Source organism: Larus michahellis, chromosome 1, assembly GCF_964199755.1.
Source record: "Larus michahellis chromosome 1, bLarMic1.1, whole genome shotgun sequence".
Taxonomy (NCBI): Eukaryota; Metazoa; Chordata; class Aves; order Charadriiformes; family Laridae; genus Larus; species Larus michahellis.
In genome coordinates, this window is record NC_133896.1 from 196,028,525 (window position 1) to 196,050,759 (window position 22,235).

Below are 22,235 nucleotides of genomic sequence, written 5' to 3' on the forward strand. Positions count from 1 at the left end.
TGTGGTGGACCTGAATTTAAAATTATGTGTCTTGCCTAAGGAAAGGATAATTTGGGGATTACCTTTGTCTCTTTTTTGGATATTTATTTCATCTAGTTCTTCTTCTCTCGATTTCCTCTTTTTTCACGTGCTACTCTTCTACTTTTAAAATAGTTTTAATGACGGATCTGACTCTGCAAGCAAGTCACGACATGTGCCACTATTTTTCTTCCTTAAGGCTTTTCTAGCATAGAGGCTTATAACTGTTGTAGATGCCAAAGCCTTCAGGCATGTTTCCGGGAAGCATGATATGAATTTTATAACCCCTAGACAGCAGTCACTGCAGGTTGGGGGGTGCTTGTTTTTATGCCAAAGTCTGTCTAATCTCATTAGCTAATTCTTTCACTTGTGTTTTTGTAGGCTTGAAATGCCGTCTTTCCCCCTCCCTCCCCCCGCTTTTTATGAGGGTCTGGTTCAGCTGGACTGTTCTCAAGTATTTTGGCGATTTTTAGAAATTCTTTATGTGTTACTTTCCTGTCTGTACACTGTTGACTTGAAACTCTATTTGTGAAATTATCCTCTTCAAACATTAGTGCACTATTTATTTACAAAAAATTATATAAAAAATAAGCAAACATAGCCTTTTAAAATCTTCTGGTAAAGGAGAAGCAGAAAGAGGTTAGAATATTGTTTACTGAGTGTCTTTGGTTTTTTAAAGGTAGTCTGATACCTAATTTGTTTTTAAAATTTGTTAAAACTGGATTAGTAAGTCTGAAATCAGGTTTTTGGAAAGTTACTGATTTTTCTTTAAGAATGTTAGTAAAAATAATCATATAAGAGTAAACATTAAGCTGTTAAGTAGTGCCTTGTGAACTAAAAGCTGTTGTAAGGAAATCTCATGGATGGACAAAAAAACTACACCAACGTAATCCTGACTGTTCATATTTGTGACTAGAAGGGGATTATTCTTTTACTCAGTTCTAGAAGAATCATTCCCAGCTCACCTGAGTGTTCAGCTTGGTGCCTTCAAAGAGAGTGCACATAGACTCTGCCGGTGAAGATGAAGGGTGTGTGATGGAGACTCAGTTCACCCATATGCGTTTCATTCCCTGTACAGGAGATTTTGCTGAAATAACTACATTTAATTCTGCATACAAAGCTGTAACCTTGTTTCATGCCAGTCAAAGGATAGAAATGTGGTGTCAAAAGCAAATTAATTACCCACTAACCACTGAATGGTACCTTGTGCGTAAACAAAAGGCATTTACCTCATACCCCATTGATGCATCATGTAATAAATGTGACAGTTATGGCTTTTTGTCTTATCTCTCTCTTCCTGCAGTGTCCATAAAAGTGTTTCTCACTTGTAACAGATGGTCAGAGCGCAGCTTTGAAATTTATCTGGAGATGGAGCCCTGTCGATTCCATTAAAAGTGAAGAGTTTTCATGCAGATGGAGACAAGGAGGGATTTATTGTTCTTACAATTCTGATGATGAGGTATTTCATACAATGCCTTCCTTTCCTTTTTGCTTGCAGGTGATGTGCCTTCAGGATTTCTTTGGCGATGATGACATTTTTATTGCATGTGGACCAGAAAAGTTCCGTTACCAGGATGATTTCTTGCTGGATGAAAGTGGTAAGAAGATGTATTTTAAAAATATTTACAACCAGAGTTGAGAGCAGATTTACATATCATGCTAATTAAGCCAAAACTGTATCACCTAAATTGATTTCAGAAAGAGGATAAATATTTTTGGTCTTTAAATTCTGAAGGTAACTGAAAGCAACATTAAAACTGCAAAGAGTGAAATATCTGCCTGTGTAGCATAAAACTGTACATCAGCCTGAATTTCATATACCATAGGAAATAGTACTGTGTTTGGTGGAACACCTAGTTTTCAAGGTCTTTCTTTTGTCTTTATTTTCTCTTTGAATTTATTCTACTTCTTTATCACAGTCTTTCAACCTCGCAGCTCTTACAATTGAGATTTAGATAATACTTCACAGGTAGTATGATATAGGGAGATAGATACAGTTTTGTATGGAAGATAAATATAATCAGCAAATGTAAACAGAATCATCTGAGAAAAGTCAGGGAGTTCTCTCTCAAAGACTGACTAATACAATAATGTGATCAATGTACGTAATCCACCAAGGGGAATACATGTTTGATTTGCTAATACCTTTATTGTGACAAAGAATATTCCTATCTTGGGAACCACGGTAGTAAGACGAAAAAACACTGTAAGCTTTGTGCATTTGGAAAAAAAAAAAAAAAAAAGAAGAAAGAGCTGCCACTTAAATTGAGGTTGGTTTTGTGTAGAGCAAGACCCAGCAAAGGTTATCTTCCCCTGCACTCTCTCTCAGTCCAGGGTACGTCTGTAATCCAGTGGTATCAACTCCTCTCAGCTTTTTTTGAAACGTCAAAGGCCTCAAAGAACAGCTGACTGAAAAATCAGTCAGAAAAGAATTTGTTACAGTAGTAACTACTTCATAGTCATCACATGCGTGCTTGTTTAACTTCACCACTTCATAACTGGTTTTGATGCAAATATACATTCAAATTGAAAGATGGTGCAATTGTATTTCCCTGAGTAACCTGTGGAACTGGAAGGCTCCTTGGTTTACCTGGATCCAGACAAATGCTCCGTTAGCTTGTGCAGGAGCAGAAGCAGCCAGCTTGCGCAGACCTTACGTTGTGACCTGAAGGATGGTATTTTTGCAGCTGGGCAAGGGAATGACATTTTGTATGAGACACAGGCAGAAGCAAGCACACATTTCGCCTTCTTCTAGAGAACCTTATAATATGGAAATAAAAATCAAATAGCACACCAGATTTGCTCTTTGCAATAATGAAATTGCTGTAGTTGCCTCTAAGGCAAAATGTACTAACTGTGGAAAAGTAACTTCAGCCGTCTTTAGGAAATGAGTTAGAAAGGTAAGGGGGATGTATTTGGGCAGCAGGGGAATTTCCCAGGTGGCAATGTGGCCAGCGCGGCTGTCCTTGCCTTTAATGAGAGGAGATCCAGGTAGCTGACTGCATAGTCTGGATTCACTTGTGTCTCTTATCTGAAAGATGACACTGGCATCTGCCCGGTGTCTCCTCACAGTGAATCCTGTGGCAGTTTTTGCAGAGCTGACTCAGGGAGAAGTGCTGACAATGGATTTTTCTAAATCCCTTTTTGAAGTACATAGCTCTTTTTTGGATGTCTTGGGTAAAAGTACAGGCATAGCCTGACTCTGCTTAGTCTTTATTTATCTGACATAGCATCATCTCTTTGAGTAAGCACTATCTTTCTGTGGAACATTGGTGCTTAAAACCATATTATGCTGAGCTGAAAAAAAAAATGCTTAAAATCTAGGTTGAAAATGCACCTTGAGCAATTTGTTGTGGTGTTTGAATCTTTACTTAGTAGAAAAGCAGTGAACATCGGCTGTTTAGACTACAGGAGTGAAGAAAGCAGAAAATCAGACTCCAGACTATGTCTCTCATTCCTTTGCAAAGTGTACATCTCTATTTTTGGGGACGCTTGGTATCAGAAAACTTGTTTAGGTTGCTTGCCATTAATAGCTGATGTGCCACCTGATATGGATCTAGTCAGCCTTCTCTGAGGTAGATGCAAGATTTGGAGAGAGAATTAAAAAACAACTGAGCTTTTAGCATATTTTGCTTGGCAAATGAAGTTTGTGTGGTCACTCTGTGTGTTCCTCATAGTTAATCTAAGAACGTTAAAATTATTAGTAAGTTCTGTCCAGCTGTGCAAGGCTTGGAAAGCCTGTCTCTCCTTCCCGGAAAAGCAGCTTGAAGCAACACGGTGCTGGTATCTGTCACTAAATCCCTCCAGTGTTTCCCAGTTTCAGCCAGATGATGAGGATACTCCTTAAGCTGCAACACCTTAAGTGTTAAAGAAAAGCAAAATTTGAAGGTGGGAAAGAAAAGTAGAGAGAATAAATACTCTAATTCCCAAAATTAGCCCAAAAAAGCCCAAAGCTCTGGTCTTTTGGGAATTACTTATCAGGGAGGAAGAATGCCCTTGCTCTGTGGTCTGGGTTCAGAGCTCCTGATACTAGAAGTGAGTGAGAGACAAAGTTTCTGGGATTGGAAAACCAATGACCTGTACTGGGATTCATTTTAAGCTAACACTAGATATCAAGAGAGTGGGTACCTGCAACTGAGCCAGTCCCAGTAGGTTTCTTTCACAGTAAATAAAACTTAGACCTATTGACAGATGGTAGATGTTTGGTTGACTCAGTTGAAGGTGGATGTTTAGAACAGTTCGTGTGAACTATGCTCTAGAAATGTCTGGATGCTTTTGTAAAGGGATCTATATGCCTGATTTAGCTGTTCTTATCTACATTGTATTTCTCTAAAGTTGCTGAAAAAATTTTAGGATGAGATTCATTCCACCCCATCAGAAAGGAAAAGACTAAAGATGCATCAGTCTGCATTATTTCTAGTCACTTTTCTTTATCCTGCTCCCATGGCTTGCTCCTAGCACAGGATAATACCTTCTAGAAGTCAGAGAATCAGAAATTTAGGAAAACCAGTCTAGAAGTCCCTGTCTAAGTCTGCGATTAACTTTCCCCATTTAATTTCTGACATATTTGTCTAACATGCCCCTTTAACGCTTCTGATGAAGAGGAATCTGTAACCTCTGGAGATGTTCTGTGCCAGTGGTGAGCTCTTCCTCACTGTTTTTCAGCTATCTTACCCCAGATTCCTTTGCTATAAATGAAGCTATTAGTACTTTTCTGATCTACTGTGAACGTGGGAAACAGATGATTCCTTTTTCTTTGGAAAAATCTGTGGACTTCCATGAGCCTCATTAATTTTCTCATCTTTAGGCTGAACAATTCCTTCAGCCTTTCTTTGTTTTGACTCCTTGAAGGAGGGCGTGCGTTCCTTCTTTGTATCATCTCCCTTTTCTGTTTTATGTCTTTCAGGAAGAGGCATTCCATATCCTCTTGGCAATCAGTTAAGAAAAGTCAATTAATTAGGGATCCAGCAAAGAGAAAAACAAGCAGTCGGCACTGTACATTGTAGTTTCTTCTGTCTTCCTTGATGTACAGATGGTTTTCATATTAAACACAGTTTATCGCATGAAATACAGAATCAATAGGCACCACCCCCATCAAAACCCCTAGCAATCATCTCCATATCTCACCTAATCGATAGGTATGATAGCCACACACACTTCCGTCAAGAGAACTGCAGCTGGGACATGAAGATGCATGGGAATGACCATAAAATTAAGAAGTAAATACTCCTTGTTTGTCAAGCATCAGTGGCGATGCTGTTTTCATAGAAAGTTTTTGTGGGAAATGTAAGCTCAGGAACTTTATATTAATGAAGCACACATTACATCAATCAACTTGTAAGAAGAAAAATTCCTCAGCGTAGAATATGGCAGTGGCTGCTTCAGGCATTGTTAGCTTGCAGTTCTGGACACTTTCCCAGAAATCCCAGGTTTTCTTTAACCGATGGTGGTTCAGTTTTCAAAGAAGAGAAGAAATCAGTGGATGGTTCTCTATAGCCCTTAGCTTCTTGTTGGCAGAGGTTAGGGTTTAAGGGCCATGTTCACAAAAATATTTGCAATCAGCGATTATTTAGGCACCTGAATAACATTTGGCAATGTAAATAACCCATGGGATTGGCCCTAAATGAGAACATCTCCTTGGCTTATACGGATATTTCTTTCTTCACACTCTAAAATATGAGAGTTTTTAAGGCTGGCAGTATCAGACTTAATTTTTTTTAGAATTAAATTATTTTTTTTTTATGTTCAGTTAATGTTGGCTGAGTGCTTTGGAAGCTTCAGAGTAGCACAATCCTACGTATGAGAGACCTCATCACGTACTGAGACCCATCATGTAAAAAGGCTGCAATCTCGGTTGACCAAAGCCAGGGTCTGCCTCCAAGCAGAGTGTAACCAACATAGAATGTCTGGATGTGAAAACAACTGCAGATAGCTTGTCAAGAGCATATATTACTGTTATGGAAACAATGACGAGAATGACTCTCTTCTAGGGGAAAATTAAGCCTGGAATCTTTGAAACCTAATTTCACTTTGACTTTGCTGGCCTATGTTAGTCCTCAGCTCAGCATCTCTGTGCCAGCAGTGTTACTGCTTCATCTTGCCAAGCAGCAGACAACTTGCCAGGAAAATCTGAGTCCTGCGGTGTCCGCACACGTGCGTGTGCGCATGGAGGCATGCACACGCGTCTGAGTCAGTGACTGCAGTTAAGGTCAGGAGTATCACGTTTATCCCTGTTCATAACTGTCAGGTTTCTGTAACCTCAATTACTCCGTCCTTCCTAAAAGAGGGAGGAAGGGGAAATCGGTTATAGTCCTCGTCTACCCTGATTTATAGGACAGAAACTGATGTGTTAAGCAGCTTTTGGCTGGACTTAGGAGCGGAGAGCATGCTGGCTGACTTACTCTGCCCTCGTCAAAACCTCGTGCTTTGGCAATTGGAAAGTGATGGTGGGTTCTGGGGACTTTGAGATATAACTTTGCTTTCAACAGAGGCATAAATATAAAGTGTTCCAGTGCAGTGTGATATTTTCAAATGTCAACAACTGCTGGGCCTTGGAGACAGATATTCTGTGTACGAGGCAGAAACAAATGAAGGCAGGAGGGGCCAGTCCTCTGGCTGTGTGTACCATTTAGACTAATGGTTCAGAAAGGGCAGAAGAAAAGAAGCTGTTTTCCTGTGGATTTGCATCCAATGCCCCCTTTATTTTCTCACTCCGAGACCTCCGGTTTCATCTCCACCCTCTCATCGTGCCTTGGGTGCTTGCACAGTACTCTCAGCTCCCTCCCACTCGGCACGCCGCTGCTTGTCCTCCTTCCTTTCCTCACAGTGAGGATGTTAAATGGGGTCCCTCTTTTATTCAGCAGTGTGACAGTTTCCCAGCTTTCCCCAAACTGACGGGAATATCCCGTCGCTGAGACCTCCGGCATCCAGTACCTCCCTCTCCGGGCCCGTGCTCCAGGCTTGGCTGTGGCTACGTGGCAGTACTGGACCGTGTGGTAGCGTGCGAGCCGCTCGCTTGTTTCTGTTGTGTTAAACTCTTAAAAGGAGAATGTTGATCTGCAGTTAAGATCCTAGGGACAGGCTGTTCGCATGATCATCAGGTGGCTGTTAATATAGTATCATGTGGCATTCATTAAATAAAACCTGTAGTAACGCTTGAGTCGAATCAGCTGTTCACATGAAAAATGCACTCACAGAACTTCAGGTTTTTTCTGCGCAGGATTTCTCTTTTAATATTTGGGGGTTTTATAGATATGTTCTTGACTACGTAAGCCCATTTCTTTCTCTGTTGTCTGCAACCTATTTGCTTTGACTATTCTCTACTCTGTCTCACAGGTCTACTTATTTGAGACATTGCTTCTTGCCTTTCTGCCTAAGCATCTCTAGCAGTGAGTTTGGTCACTTAAATCATAAATCTTTGCTCCTCCCATCTGGCAGATTTATAGTCATGAATAAGGACATGAGAGCTTTCAAGAAGTTTATGTATGTGCTTTCCAGTGCAGATTTATGCTGTAGTCCCTCTGTCTTTCCCTTTCCCCACCTCCTCACCATGCATGCATGTATATTTGCATAGTTAATCACTTTTCATCAATATTGCTATGAAAAAGTTGCCTGTATGTATAACCAGGAAAAATCGTGATCACTTAAAACTTACAAAACAGTCTCTCATTGAAAGTAGCCAAACAGTAAGGCTACAGCCGATGCTAATTCACTCTACTCATTGAACCAAATGTTCTTCAATATGTTTTCGGCAGTGTTTGCTTTCTCTGATGTCTGTTAAAAATAGCATGAATGGAACACCATCCAATAAATTAGAACTGGTGGAAATTCCCACTTCATTTGCATAAGGAGTTTTGAGTGTTCGTATTCCTTCAATATTTTTCTATGGTGAAGTTGATTTTGGATATGAAAATACTAAAACTTTGGGTCTAAAAATATCAAGCATTTCTCAATAATATGTGCATATTAATTAAATTGCATTTTTATTGGGAATTTATAACATAAAATTTCAGCTTTTTTAAATAAAAGAAAAATTATTAAACATCACCAGTATTATTATTTTAACGTACAGGAGGTTTTGCTCATAACAGGTAGTGTTAATATGTAGTTAATAACAGAGTAGACAGGATATGCTTATTGGTTTTGTATAGTTGGATATTCTTGCTCTTCCATTTTATTATTGTGTTGTAATTTCTTGAACTGAATCTTGCTGGGGGAACGTTTAGATTAATCAGATTGGCTGAGGAGAAAAGATTTTTCTTACAACACGTTTTAAGCTAGTTTCCCGAACTATGAACATCTCAGTTGTATATCCAAAAGCAAAGAGTGCAATTCCAATTTTTATGACCAGTTTTATAAACGAACTTTCAGTTCTGGGGAAGTAACACAGAAATTTGGTAGACATAACAGAGTAGACATTGGCACTTGAGTCCTTTATTTGACTGTCTCATATCTCTTCTTTCGTGGAAGTTGCTTTATTTTACAACCTTTAAGCCTAGTCCACAGTTTGTATAATACTCCATTCTAGACGACAGGTTGAGTTTTGAGCTTGTACGTTCAGTCTGTATCCTCAGAAGATAGTGACTTCCAAAATATCAGCTTCCTTTGAGTGCTCCTTAGGAGAGACTTTATTTTTTACTTTTCCGGTTCCAGTGATGAAGGAAGCCGCAGATAGTAGCTGTACATTATAACCCCCTCCACTGAGTCTGTTAAATATTTTGGCGACAAGCGTAAAGGTGTTTAACATCACCTTTGCCATATGTTTATCTTTGTTCTCATCTTGTTAATTAGCTTGGTGAAATGGAGTGTACAGTGTTGGTGATCTTGGCAAGTATATTTGTATTTTTCACAGTTTGGAGATCCTTTCCAATGCTAGAAACTGTTGGAATCTGATCTATTTCTGAAAAGATGTACCCTGTAGTCCTATTGAAGGAGATTCTTTGGATGTGCAACATGGTCCAATTTTCTCATTATTATGAGTTTATATGAGACAGCTTTGAGATGAGTAGTTCCTGTGGCGTCAGTGCTTTAGTATTCGGTTTGAGAACCTGAACAAACTGTGCCGTCTGCTGAACTGTATTAGGATGTGCCCTGGAGACCTGCCTGTTTGTTGAGTAGTATGATTGTATCAGAGAGATTTTGTATTGAGATTAGACTCTACTCATCGTCAATAAAATTGGACTAACTTGTTAAATTGACCGATGTCATTTTCTACTTCTCATACGAGATACAGGCCCTATACCTGGAGTTTTGTCATGTCTTGAGTAAGTGTGTGCACACTTTTTTAATGCCAGAGCTGTCCATCCACAGATTCTCTTATACTGGCAAGATCTTTTGAGAAGAGTATAATTATTAAAAATCCAGAGTTCATTAGCTTTTAGAAAGCAGAAACTTTCTGAAGGCATATGAGGAAAATGTATTCATCTTTAATATTCATTCAAGGCCTCTTTTTAAAAAAAAATCAAACACACAGCGCAGTACAGCAGATGAGAGAAAACAAAAAACAACCTGGATAATATTTCAAAGGGGTAAATTCAGAAACTGAGTACATCAGTGACAGGTGTTCATATTTATATACTCATACATATTTAGTGAGATGCTGTGTATACAGACACAAATACATCAGGGGTTTTACCGTCCTGCAAATACCGCCAGTAGGAGACCTCTGTATAACGGCTGTGTTTGCGCTGCAAAGCTGATTGCTCACAATATGTGCTGCAATAGCGGTTCAGTGCTGTTATTTTCAAAATGCAACCCACAGAAATTTCCCATTGACAAACTGAAACATGTTACCTGACGGTTCAGGTTGCTTCAGTGAACAGTCACCTTCCAGTATACTTTTTTCATAGCACAGCTCCCAGCAGGAAGACTGGATGCTAATATTATGCAAAAAGTAATCTAAGGCTGAGTAATCATTAGGAAGTCTCATGTTGCCATGGAATTGAACACCCGTAGGTGGTAGGTCATGGAGCTCTGATTTGGATTCTTTTATTCTTCAGTCAAAGCTTTTTTTTAAATTTTGTTCTAGAGGAATTGTAACACTCGTTTTTTTCATTTGGAAGAAAATCTTCAAGGGACTTAAAATTTATTGAAACAAGAGAGAAGCTAACCTGAGATCTCATTCTTTTTACTGAAGGACCGAGGTCAAGGAACGTGTTTGGAAGATTGCTAATTATTCCTAATAGAGTGGAGGGTGTTTAGAAGACAAATGGCTTATTTTTTTTCTGTTACTCTGGAATAGGAAAGAGAAATTTTTCACAGCTATTTAGAACTGTTAATAATGTCTAGCAAAAATGGGAAGACAACTTACAGAGCGAGGCAGTTTCTGATGAAGACACCATGTTTAGGAAGAAAAAAATCCTGCAGGAGAACAAATTTGATGAAACTCTGTAAAATTATTTCCGTCTTTAACTTTACATGCTCTTTCTGTTTTGCAAGCACACATTAATGTCTACAGGATAGGTGACAAGAAAATGGAATAGACTGATTTTTGCAGAGCAGTTGCTGTACCGCAGGTCCGCAAGATAGGATATATTGTTTTCTGCTTAAAAAAATGAATTTGGGATCCATGGGGAATACACACCAGGGAGCCTAACCTTGGGATCAAATAAATTGCTTGAAATTGTCATTAAAAATAGAATTACTACATTCATGCATAAACATTCAATAATAAGGAAAAACCTACATAAATAAAACGGGATTGATTTTTTAAAAATCACTCTGTGGAGGACCGCTCCCCTGAGATTCTGCTGGGAGTCTACTGGGATCACTGCTCAGACTCGATGCAGACAGACAGCTGTGTAGTTTGTACCAGTGGGAGAAATACTAACTTATTAGGAGAAGCTTTAAACTTCCTAGATGCAGATTAGAGACGAAATGCTGCTAATACTAACTGGGAACATTTATTTAGAATTAACTGCTGTTAGTAATAATGACATTACAGAAGAGCTGTCTTAGAGCATTAGATGTTGTAATTGCATGTTGATTTCATTTTTGTTGAATAGAAGATTAAAGAAAACCAAATCAGTCCAGCAATTAAGTTTTTTTTCATATTAAGAGAGAACGCTTTGAAAAATCATAGTATCATAGAATGGTTTGGGTTGGAAGGGACCTTAAAGATCATTTAGTTCCAACCCCCTGCCATGGGCGGGGACACCTCCCACTAGACCAGGTTACTCAAAGCCCCATCCAAATCAAGAGAATTGGTGAGTGAAGTCCGTTGGACGTAAGAGTCCGGGGACTTGGAGATTGGAGGAGGTTTGGAATTTCAACCAAAAAGCAACCCGAAAGCTGTCTTAGGTTTGCATCTGTCCAAAACATATTGGTAAGGATCCAAACTTAACTGGCAAAAAATGGAAAGCCTGCAAAGAATTAGTCAGTAAAGAAACTTATACCAAAACCTAGATGTGAAAGTGTTCACATAGTCACACTTGCCAAAATTATGCTGATTTTGACCTTGCAAAAGAAATTAAATTAATTAAAGATTTTAGCCAGGTGAGGCGATTAAAACAAACAAGCAAACAAACAAACCAACCACCATGAACTGAAGTTATGGTACTGTGTAGTAATGACAGATCTACTGTTACAATATTTTGGTCTCTGTGTTCAGAAAAAATGAAATATATTATGGGAGGAAAGCACCCTGTCTAATCAGAATCTTTGGAGAAATGAAAATTACTGTCCCAGAGAAGAATTGGGAAGTCAAGTCAGTTGAAAAATACATCATGTTGTGCAAGTAAGATCTATAAGTTTGCATACGCTATTAAGATAGTAACAGAATTTAATGCTATGTGCCTTCCTGTAAAGCAAAAGAAACTGATATTAGTAAAACTTGTCTGTCATTTATTTACTGATCTGATTTCCTATAGTCAATAAAAATAGGCTCTTTGAGTTTTCAGATCAGCCTTATGAACAAATTATTCTGTAAACTTCAAAACACTCCTCTGAACAATCTCGGAAGTATGCTGTGATATACAGAATGAAAGATGGTTTCATGGGCTATTTCCAGCCTAACATGCATTTTCAATCTGCAATTATTTAAACTTTCTCAGAAGGAAAAAAAAAAAGAAAAAAGTCGTTGGACTTTACACACCTCAGTAAGTGTTGTGGTGTTAGCAGATGTTGTTAGTAAAGCCACATTTTCCAGATATCCTGCTGTTTGCCTATTGCCAGAATGACTCAGCCTGTTTACTTTAGTTTTATCTAAATAATTATAGCAAAATTTAATTGCCTGAACCAGATAGCATTCAAGGAGAACCCATTAATATTAGAGGCAAAAGCTGCCTAGGGATTTTTAAATTAGAGACAGTCCTGGAGTCCTTGATATTTTTATAACTCAGGCAGCTAATTTCTGGATTTGCTGTTGATAGGTAAAGCAGTGTTGCGGTAAGACCGGTGCAGCCGAAGGCAACGGTCCCGTTGTGGACACAGGAGAGGGAAAACTGTGGGTGGGCTGGCAACTGTGCGTGCCTATAGATGGCAGGCGGGTTTTGTTGCCCACGTTGCAGCACAGCTCAATGTGCGAGGCATGTGTGCCCAGGTGTGAACATTGATTTAATGGCGGCATAGCAAAGTGTTTTGCTTTAGTAAGAGCGCTGTATTTAATTGTTTGGTGCATGAGGGTTTTCTCTGTAAAAATACACTGGTTAGGAGCTCCATATTGTAGGGAGTTTGTGTGAATCTCCAGTTCTGCTTTTTTTCCTAGATCCACTTGTAGATTCCTGTCTAGAAATGTCTCTTGTAGGATCTGGTTGATTCGATATTTCTCTTATGTCACAGCTCAATGTTTTTTCTTGTGCTTATGAAAATTTGATAAAAACACTCACTATCATTAATATTTGACACTGTAGGCATCCTTTATGGCATGCCAAGTAATGTTGCTCTTTTAAATAGCCATTAGAATACCAGGTGGTTTTGTTACTTCAGACGTCACCAATTTATGGTTTTCTTCTTTAAAAGTTACTGCCTACTAACTTTCAATAGCCTTATTACAGGCAGATTTGAGGCACTAACTAGAAAAAAAAATAAACAGTCTGTAATATTCTGAATTCCTTCAGGTATGTTAAATAACTTTATTTGCTGCAAGAGAGGCAGCGTGTGCCCATTTTAACTTTCTTTAAAACCAAACCTACTGCAGTGGACACTTGCATAACAGCTTGTGTTTAAATGGGACAAAAATATGGTTGTTATAATTCCTTCTCTTTTTTTTTTCAACACTGTTTTGAAAGTTTCATCTCCTTTTCCTACCCATTACAAGCCATCTACACCTACTTACATGTTCCTGCCAACCAAAACCAAATTCAGACCAGTTACACAGGTCTGAATTTGGAATAATTGCATTCTTCAGGGAAGCGTGTGATTGGTGAATTGGACTAGATTTGGATACAGCTTTTCATAGTGAATACAGAAGAATGATGTGAAAAGAGCCTACAGCTTCCCCCCCCCCCCGTGATATAACACTCTATTTTAAATGGATGGATGGATGGATGATGTTTGGTAAAAGGCAAGATGAGAGAAAAACCTGCAAGAACTGCAAAGTAAATATGCTACTAGTTTCATAGTAAGTATTGTAGGTACATAGCAAGGTGGCACAGAATAGGCAACATTTTTGACAGGGTTCCAAGATACCTGATATTCTTGTCATGGGCAGGTCTATAATTAGCCTAAAACCCTACACATTGCTTGAGCTATACTGGGTACCCAAACCAATGATTTCCTGCTAGGCTAAAATAGTCAGCTTCTTACTGGCACTGATCCACATTTTCCGCCTCCAAAACAAGTGTCCTGATATTTTGCATGCAGGAATGCGAGAGCCATGAAACTGAAGAGGTAGGAAGCAAGAAGGAGCACGTCTCTACAGTCTAGTAAGTAAGGACAAACAACAGGGAGGAAAAGCAGTTCTATTCACCTCCCTCCTTCTGAGGATAGTTTGCAGTGTCTGTATCCACCATCATTTATAAGCAAAAATTATGTATTAAACATTAAACCTTAATTGTTGTCTGTTTTAGTCAGTGTCCTAATTGCCAGGTAATGGAACAAGGCACCGTTGCGGGTGCTCTTGCTCGCTCACGCTGTCCCCACAAACTGGCACGGCCATGCCCCATGTCACTTTGTCACCCAGGTGAACCCCAATCTTGGGAACCTGTCTTGGATCTGTGAATCCACTTCAACAGTGAAGGACCCTTAAAATTTGGAAATGATGATCCAGCCCTAGAGGCTGGATCATCATTTCCAAATCTTCTCAGGTCACATCCATAAATGAAAATGCAATAGGTGTAGCGCCTCAATCACACCAGTACTTTCAATTTTGTATTTAGAGGAATATTTGTTCTTATTATCAATTAACTTTAACGTAGTCATTTCACATACATTAAGTAGGCGCTGATCTTCAGTTCGTACAATGCCTGTTTTTTTAGTGATAGTATCTGAGCAACAAACAGAATTTAGGGTTACTTTTACTTTTAAACAATTTCCCTCATGCTATGCGAAATAAATATTTTTCTCTAAGTTCTTAAAATTGTTTCTAGAGTTTCATGATCTACCCCTGTATTTCTTGTTTCTCTATGAGTCAGACTGCTTTATTAGCAGTCCTTTGTGAGCCTGTATCCAATTTTAAGTAATTTCTATTGAAAAAAAAAAAAAAAGAGTAGAAAACAGTAATTTGTAAATGACTTAAGAATGACCATGCTACACATTACATAATCACATCTTGTCCAACAAGAATGTCACTACAGCGGTTACTTAACTGTTCCTGCAACTCACTGGGACATTAACATTGCAAACAGGGATTTCTTTATGAGCTAGAGTTGTACAGATAGTCCAAAAAATATATTAAAGGTAATTTGAAGAAAATTGTGCCCAAACTTTAAAAAAAGAGCACAAAAAGAGTCAAAACCTAATACAAATAGTGTGCTGTTATTCCTTTTCCACCTTATGGTATTTAAATATATACATTACTCTTCATCTCCCCATTAATGCCTAGGGTTTCTAGAGTCCAATTCAGGTTGAAAGATGTAGTTCGCATTTAAATTTCAGAACTTTTTGGGCACTGGTAGCATGTGGCCTTACTAACAGACATACAATTCTTGCTGCATTGCACTTGTGTTTGGCAGCCGGTCTGAAGAGTGAAGTAGCTTTGGAAGGAGCAAAGCCTTTTTCAGTTAATGTGAGGGTTGAGAGTTTCATAAAGCGCTTGAAGAATTGATATATCAGCAGACGCTTCACATAGGAACCATGGTTATTCATAAGATGTGGCATTGAGAGTCTTATCAGTTACTGTGTCTCTGAACTCCAGGACTGTGCTAAAAGGTTTTCGGGCATCTCAAGTGCCCCAAGGATTTATGGAAAACATCTTTTTTGTCATCTTGATCGTTTTCCTGGGTCCTCTGTTAAGCATAGCCTTCTCAGCCCCAGAGTTGGGTTCTAGGTGCGGTCAAAGTGGTTAACTCCTCTTGCAGAAGTGATGCTATAGTTTTCTAGCTAAAATGAGAGGTTCCTTGATACTTCTGTGTATTTCTGTGTTGTGTTAGAGGTGAATTTAATGAATAGCTTTGTTATGAGATTTTGCATTCCCTGGATTTTTATTGCATCGGGCTCTAATATAATTTGCATTGCATTGTGCTTCAACAGCTTTCATCCTGAGTGAGTAGGATATTGAGGTTTTCCTCCTCTTACTTCTACGGTGTCATTATTTCCGACTCTGAGTTTGATCCAGGTGCTTATTAAGTATTTGGAACTCATAGATGTCAGGCACTTATTGATGGAGATACAGCTATATATTGCAGGAACTGGTTGTAGTACAGACGTACAGTAGGCCTTATTTTAGTTGTTTGAAAGTAACCATAATACATGGGTACAGTGCAAAATGGAAATCTTTGTGAGCTCAAATGAGATATTCATAAATATTCTTTAGGATTTAAAGAGAAGGACAAATGCTTCTAGCCTGTGACTGTGCCAGGTTAATTCTTTCAAGATCTAATACGTGAAATTACAGGATATGAAGGACCACAAGAGAGACCTTGCAGATTACTGTGTTTGTTACAGTCCCTTTCACACTGTTCATTAAGAATGAATTCTGAGTGAATTCATGATGCTGGAAATAGATATTGTTGAAATTGGAGAGCTGAATAAGGAGGTTCTGTGGTAGTTATCAAGAAAAGAAAGGAATATATATTGTCAGTAATGGGAGCTGCTTCAGGAGATGTTCTCTAACAGCTTGTAAGCAGCTCTCAGTTTCTGAGATGGAAGCTCCATGGAGAGTTACTTGGTCCAATGATATTGCTGCAGTCGGATGTCAGTGAGGTTTCCTTTTTAAAGCACATAAATAGTCTCCATTAAACTACAGGGATTTTGTCAGCTTTGGGGAGTTTTTGCACTTTGGGAAGGGCTGTGCCTGTGTAGTGTAGGGAAGCAGCCTTTTTATTCCAGCAAAATAGTCATCTGGAATAATTTCAAAAATGCTTGCACTCTTATAACTCATGTTTCAAATTAGCAGTGCTGTATACCGACGACAACTTGTGCAGTTCTTGTTGCTGTCCCAGAATATTGACATAACTGTGGTTTTTGTTGTTTATTTATCATTGGAACATATGAGGACGCATCTTCTCCAGGCTCTCAAATGGATGGCAAAGGAACAGCTTTCTGTGATGCAAAGTAAATTGCAATAGCTATATCTGTGTTTTGCTATTAGCTTTTCATATAGTCTGTATGTGTTTGAATGGAATAATGAATCTCACTTTGCGATAGTACATAAAGTTGAAGAAATAATAGAAGAGAATAGTTCAGTTGGAAGAGTATGAACATTTCTGCTTTCATAAGAGGCCAAGCTTCTGAAACGTGTTTTCTGCTTATATGGCAAGTTTGGAAAAGAAGTCACTTGTGGACATAATTAGATAAAGAATGTCCATGATGAATAAGGTTATGTTAGCATGTTTGTTATGACAGAGTTTCCAGATGAGCTATTTCTCTCCTCAACAGATCACAGGGACAATTTCTAAACATGATGACCTTATAATCACAGAATAGATAATTTCTGAATGAGATTAGAACGTAATTCTCCTTTAAATGCCCCGAAAGTCCCTTAAGAGCGCCTACTGAATAACTCATAACGTTATCTGCTATTCCACGAGTATTCCTAGCTTTGGTGGCCAGTTCCCCCCACGTTTTCCAGAACTATCTTTCCCTCTTCTCTCCATGCATATGAAATAGCTTTCCTGAAATAATCCATAAGACTAATGTTTCAAATCTTTCTTCAGTGATATTGCTTACCTTTCTTCTTGTGAACCTCGTGATGCAGTTAGGTGGACAAGTAACTGAAAATATTTGGTGCTTAGCATGGTGGGGCAGGTCTTTTTCTCCTCCTTCTTAAATAGCCTACATGAATATTTCTCAAAAGTATTGAAAGCTGTTTCCATGTCTTTATCACCCTTTTTAGGAAATATTTCGTGATGTTCTATCATCCATCATGCTCATCCTGTGGCTTAGTCCTTCAATCCAAGTCTGGGGAAATGACGATTTAGGGAGTATACTTGGGACATCTGAATGTATTTCTGTCTAGCCATCTTACTTCTTTCCCTTCTTCAGAAATTCTTCAGGACTACTGTTGCATATTTTTGTGTGTGTGGTTAGCACTTTGTACATCTGGGAACAACTTTGGTAAACTGGTAAACACCTGGACATATATGTTTAATGTCATTCTTGGGTATACTGTGATGAGATCTGACACTGCAACTGTGTGTGCGTTGAGAATGGGGGAAGTGAGGGGAAAAAAAGATCCTCATCCCAAACCACAATTTTTAAAAGTTTGAGTGCATTCTTCCTACAGCAGCATCCACTTGCTGTGCATTTATCATTAGAAGTAGCATTGGTGTCAGGCCTCCCACTCAGAAAGTGTTTATAATCCACGTATTGTGTGCATTGGAAGTGCCGAACTAGGCAGAATATGTGACTGCCACCATTGCTACTGTAGTTGAAGTTGGCCTCATTTTCTTTAAAGTCGCCTGTGATCTTCAAACCCAGTAACAAAGAAGGAAAAAAGAAACGAAATGAAACAGTAATATATATCTCCCGGGTATTTCAAAGCCACAGAGTGCTAATTAAAATCTCAGACTTAAATATCTGATCCTTGGGGGTATAAAACTGTGCATAGGTTAGCTAGAAACCATAACTTCACAGATAAGCAGTGGCAAAATAAAAACATAATTGTACAGAGCCAGTTAAGTTGGATGATAGTAGAATTTTATTTGAATAGGTATTGGTTTATGCATCTGAAACCTGCAATTTATTTTTCCAGCATTTGAAAATATTACCTGTGTTGTTAGATACTCCAGCTGTAAGATGCCAAGAGATTATCAAATGTGGTCCAACAACTACTGGTGGGCTTTGTGCATGATGTTCAAGCTGTGCCTTCTTAGAGTATAGCTCCTCTCCCAAGGAAAGTGTCCCATCTTTGCTGCCTCACCTTGTCACACGACAGGGGATAATACATACTGTGTAGAAATGCTAGTGAGAAAATGTTAGAGCTTAATGCTCAAGAAATTTCATGCTAGTACTTTTTACCCTGTGTTCCTTACCTTCAAAGTATTTCCAAATGAATCAATTAATGCATTTGTTTTCCTCTACTCTCATGTTGTAACCAGCTGAGTGGCAGTGTGTGGTCGGTGATAGAGAAGGGCAGAAATAGAAATGATGTGTGGAAATAGCTAAAATTGGGCTATAAGAGCAGATACACTATACGGAAGGAACTAAAAATACCTTCTGGATAGACGTATGTGTGTGTGTGCATACACAAAAGGGAACAAAACTTTAATGACCAGTATACAGATTCTGTTGCTTAGGGATTTTATTCCTTTAATGGTCTGTTGATTTTCACTTCCCCTTTTCAGAAGGTTTTTTTGGGAGTTTGGTTTTTTGGGTGGTTTGGGTTTTTTTTAAGATCAGAAATAATTTATCTCTTTACTGTTTGTTATTTGGTAAATCTTTACTATTTTTACTTATCTCTTTTGTAAAAATCCAAATAAATGCTTCAACTAAAAAAAAAAAAAAAAGAAAAAAAGGAAAAAAACTTTCCAAATCCAAAGCAGTATGTAACAATACTGTGCAAATATCAAGCAAATCGGACTCATAGATGTTATGGAATTCGCAAGTTGTGGGTGTGTGTTAAACTGTCTTTTACTTTATCATTATTTGGATCCCTCCATGCTTCAGCATGGCTGTTTCCTCCTTCCTCTGCCATCCCTTACAGGACAGCACCAGGAGTACAAAAGACTGAGTCTCCAGTTCTACTTTCCGTGTCTGGAATAGCAGTAGCCTGGGGATATCAGGAAGGGAAATTGGGAAGGAAGTCCTGCTTCTCCCCTCATCGCTCCAAGTGGAGATGCTCAGTGGTGGTTGTACAACACGGTGCACCTAACGATGCGGTGGGCGGGCAGAAGCTGTAGAGATGGATCCTTCATGATGCAGGCAGGGTCTTCAGAAAATATCTCTGTAAGGTCTGAAGGCTTCTAAAGAAGTCATTTAATCACATGAAAACACTTCTGGAGGTTTGTATTTTGTCCAGACCTTTGCTTTTCTGTGGGTCTGTGTAAATCACAATAAACCTAAACTTGATCAGTGAGAAGTTTTATGGAATCAGATGGTTTTGGGTCTGTTTCAGTCCTCTTCCTCTGGTTTCTCTAACCTGAAAGATAATAAACTTTCCCCTAACGGTCTCTAACTTTTGGAAATCAGCTGAGTAAATCATCCCGAGGAAAGACAGTAAACATGGAAGATTTCAATCCAATGTTAAATTTTTCATGAAGTTTTATAAGCAGCTGGTAAACAACATTTTATAATGGGAGGTATCAAGCAGCTTCAACTATAACATTGAATTGAATGTTCAGTTGAAGTGAACTGTAATGTTCCATTTAATGTAATCTCAATAATGTGTTTTGCAGTAGAAAGGGGGCTCATGATGTGGTGTAGGCAACGTTATACACGTGAGTTGCAAAGAAACAAAAGTTCTTGGCACCAAATATCTTACCTTTTAAATGTGGCAATGTTCTAAATATGAGTCACAGAAAAGAATAATTTAGTGTTTCTTTGTGCATTTCTTGACACGCACTTCAACAGAAGTACAAAATTTTAAAATTGCTATTTTATTTTAAAAATTTATCTTAAATAATGCTGCTAATTACAGCAGCAAGTAAACCATTGCAAGTTTTACATTGGCATATCTGTGAAGCATGGTGTCTGGAGAACGATCCAACTGTGCCATTTGGGACTTCTCATGCAATTATTAGCCTGAGGGTCTAAGTCCTCAGAAAAGTCAGGTGCTCAGAGATGACTGAACATATAAATCATCAAAGCAAAAATAAAAAACTTCAATAGAATTTACTAGACATCTTTTATGTCACAAAATTTTATGAAAATGTTCAAAAATTTTCAATGTTTTATCAAAATCTAAGCGTATGAGCTGGATTTGGTAAAAATAAATAAAAGAAACGCCTGTATTATTAAAATATTTTATCTTTTATGACTTTATAGAGGGGGTAAAAAATTTTAGGTAGCTTGATGTTTGAACTGTTCAAGAAAAGGTCATTTTAAAAGCAAGTTACATTGAGCTCAAAAGCCTTTAAAAGATGTAGAAATGAGAAGGTAAGATAGAGCCATGCAGATCATGTTATTAAATCTGAGGCCTGAAGTAGAAGGCAATCCTGGCATTTGATTTTAAGCCGATTGACATCTTTGGACTGAAAAAATAAGTTACATCTGGCCCTCTGCTGAACTTCTGTCCTTAGTGCCCCTTATCCACACAATGCCCATGTACATATTGCAACACAACGTGCATTTGAAAAAATACAATTACCTCCAGGATGAAAGGAGACTGTGTTTTCTAACACAGCGTGACTGCTAATGGTAGACTACAACAAATACCTGTGGCAACCCATCAGATTGAAAATAACACCAAAAACAGTCAAAAAATGCTATAATACCAAGAGCAGCAGCAGAAACTGTGATACTTGCAGTCTCCTTAACTTGTATTCGAACATGTAAAGGATTGGTGTCTCTTTTACACCACGACTCCTCCTTTGCCAGGACACCACTGTTCTTACAGCTGACGCTGGTGGTCTTCCCTTTATATGGTCTTCTCAAGTTCTCTATTTGTTGTCGTTTCCTTATTCTCCAGCTGCAGGCCCAGTGTTGCTTGTGTTATGCCCACCCCATCAAATGCGGTTTCTCAGGGATTCTTAATTGTCCATTCCTGGCTGGATCACAAAGGCTCTGCTGCATCCTTCTTTTTTTTGACCTTTTTCAGATTCTGCACTGTTGATCACACTTTCTGCAGTAGTATCTTCACTTTCAACTCGTGTGTTTTCCTCTCCTAGTTTCTCTTCCTATTTCCTCACTGCTTCAGTGTATCACCACAAAAACAAACAAAACCCCAACCTACTCCTAGGGAAGAGGGGAGACAGGTGATAAACAGAAGAAGTGTCAAGCTGTGATAAGATGCTGGTAGACAATATTTTTGTTTCTCGCTGAACAGTGCTGTTCAGGATGCTCTTCAATATTGTTACCAAGTCAAAGCTTCTGTGTCCTGGAAGTTTCTCAGGAATGCCATTTCTTAGGTACACTTAATTTTAAGATATTACTGAGACCTTTGATACAAAAATACCCTGTGTCCCTTTCTTCTTACTGATGAAAACTAATTTTTTGGAAATGCAAAAATGAAATTATGGGAATATGTATTTATGTTAATGGGAGAACGTCTATTATATCAAGGTCTCTCAATGTTTTCTTTTTTCTTCTTGTAACTCTTAAATTAGACTGGGTCTTTGTCATTCTTTCTGCTTTAACTTTGATGGTCTTATATGTTTGGAGTGACCACCAGGATTTCCTACTTGTGCTGGTGGTATTGCTTGTGGTAGGAGCAAACTCACTGTCAAAAAAAGCAGAAACATGGTTACAAGTTTGGAATATTAAACGAAGGCAAATATTTAGACATTTGCTCATACCCCTTAAATAAGACTTACTTCCAAATTTCATTTTTCCTGTCCTGTTCAGAGTAAGAAAAGAAATAATCAAAATGACATCATTAGAAACAGCTTTAAATAGCATTGCAGAAATGTGTATAATGTTTAATAATAATAAAATCTAAGAAAATATGGGGAAAATAGGAATTCTTGTTAGAAGCTTTGTATACAGCCAAATATAATCTGAGAGAAACACGATCAGCTAGTATA

The 22,235-nt window shown here is 38.3% G+C and overlaps 1 protein-coding gene across 3 annotated transcripts in view; it reads left to right on the plus strand.

The window, feature by feature from the left end:
* Positions 1-22,235, plus strand: part of DCLK1 (doublecortin like kinase 1) — a 251,623-nt gene that overhangs the window by 124,926 nt on the left and 104,462 nt on the right. For all 3 annotated transcript variants that reach the window (XM_074567548.1, XM_074567541.1, XM_074567573.1), the window contains exon 4: positions 1,517-1,616. In XM_074567548.1, the coding sequence (XP_074423649.1) occupies positions 1,517-1,616 (100 nt within the window). The remainder of the gene's footprint in view (positions 1-1,516; positions 1,617-22,235) is intronic.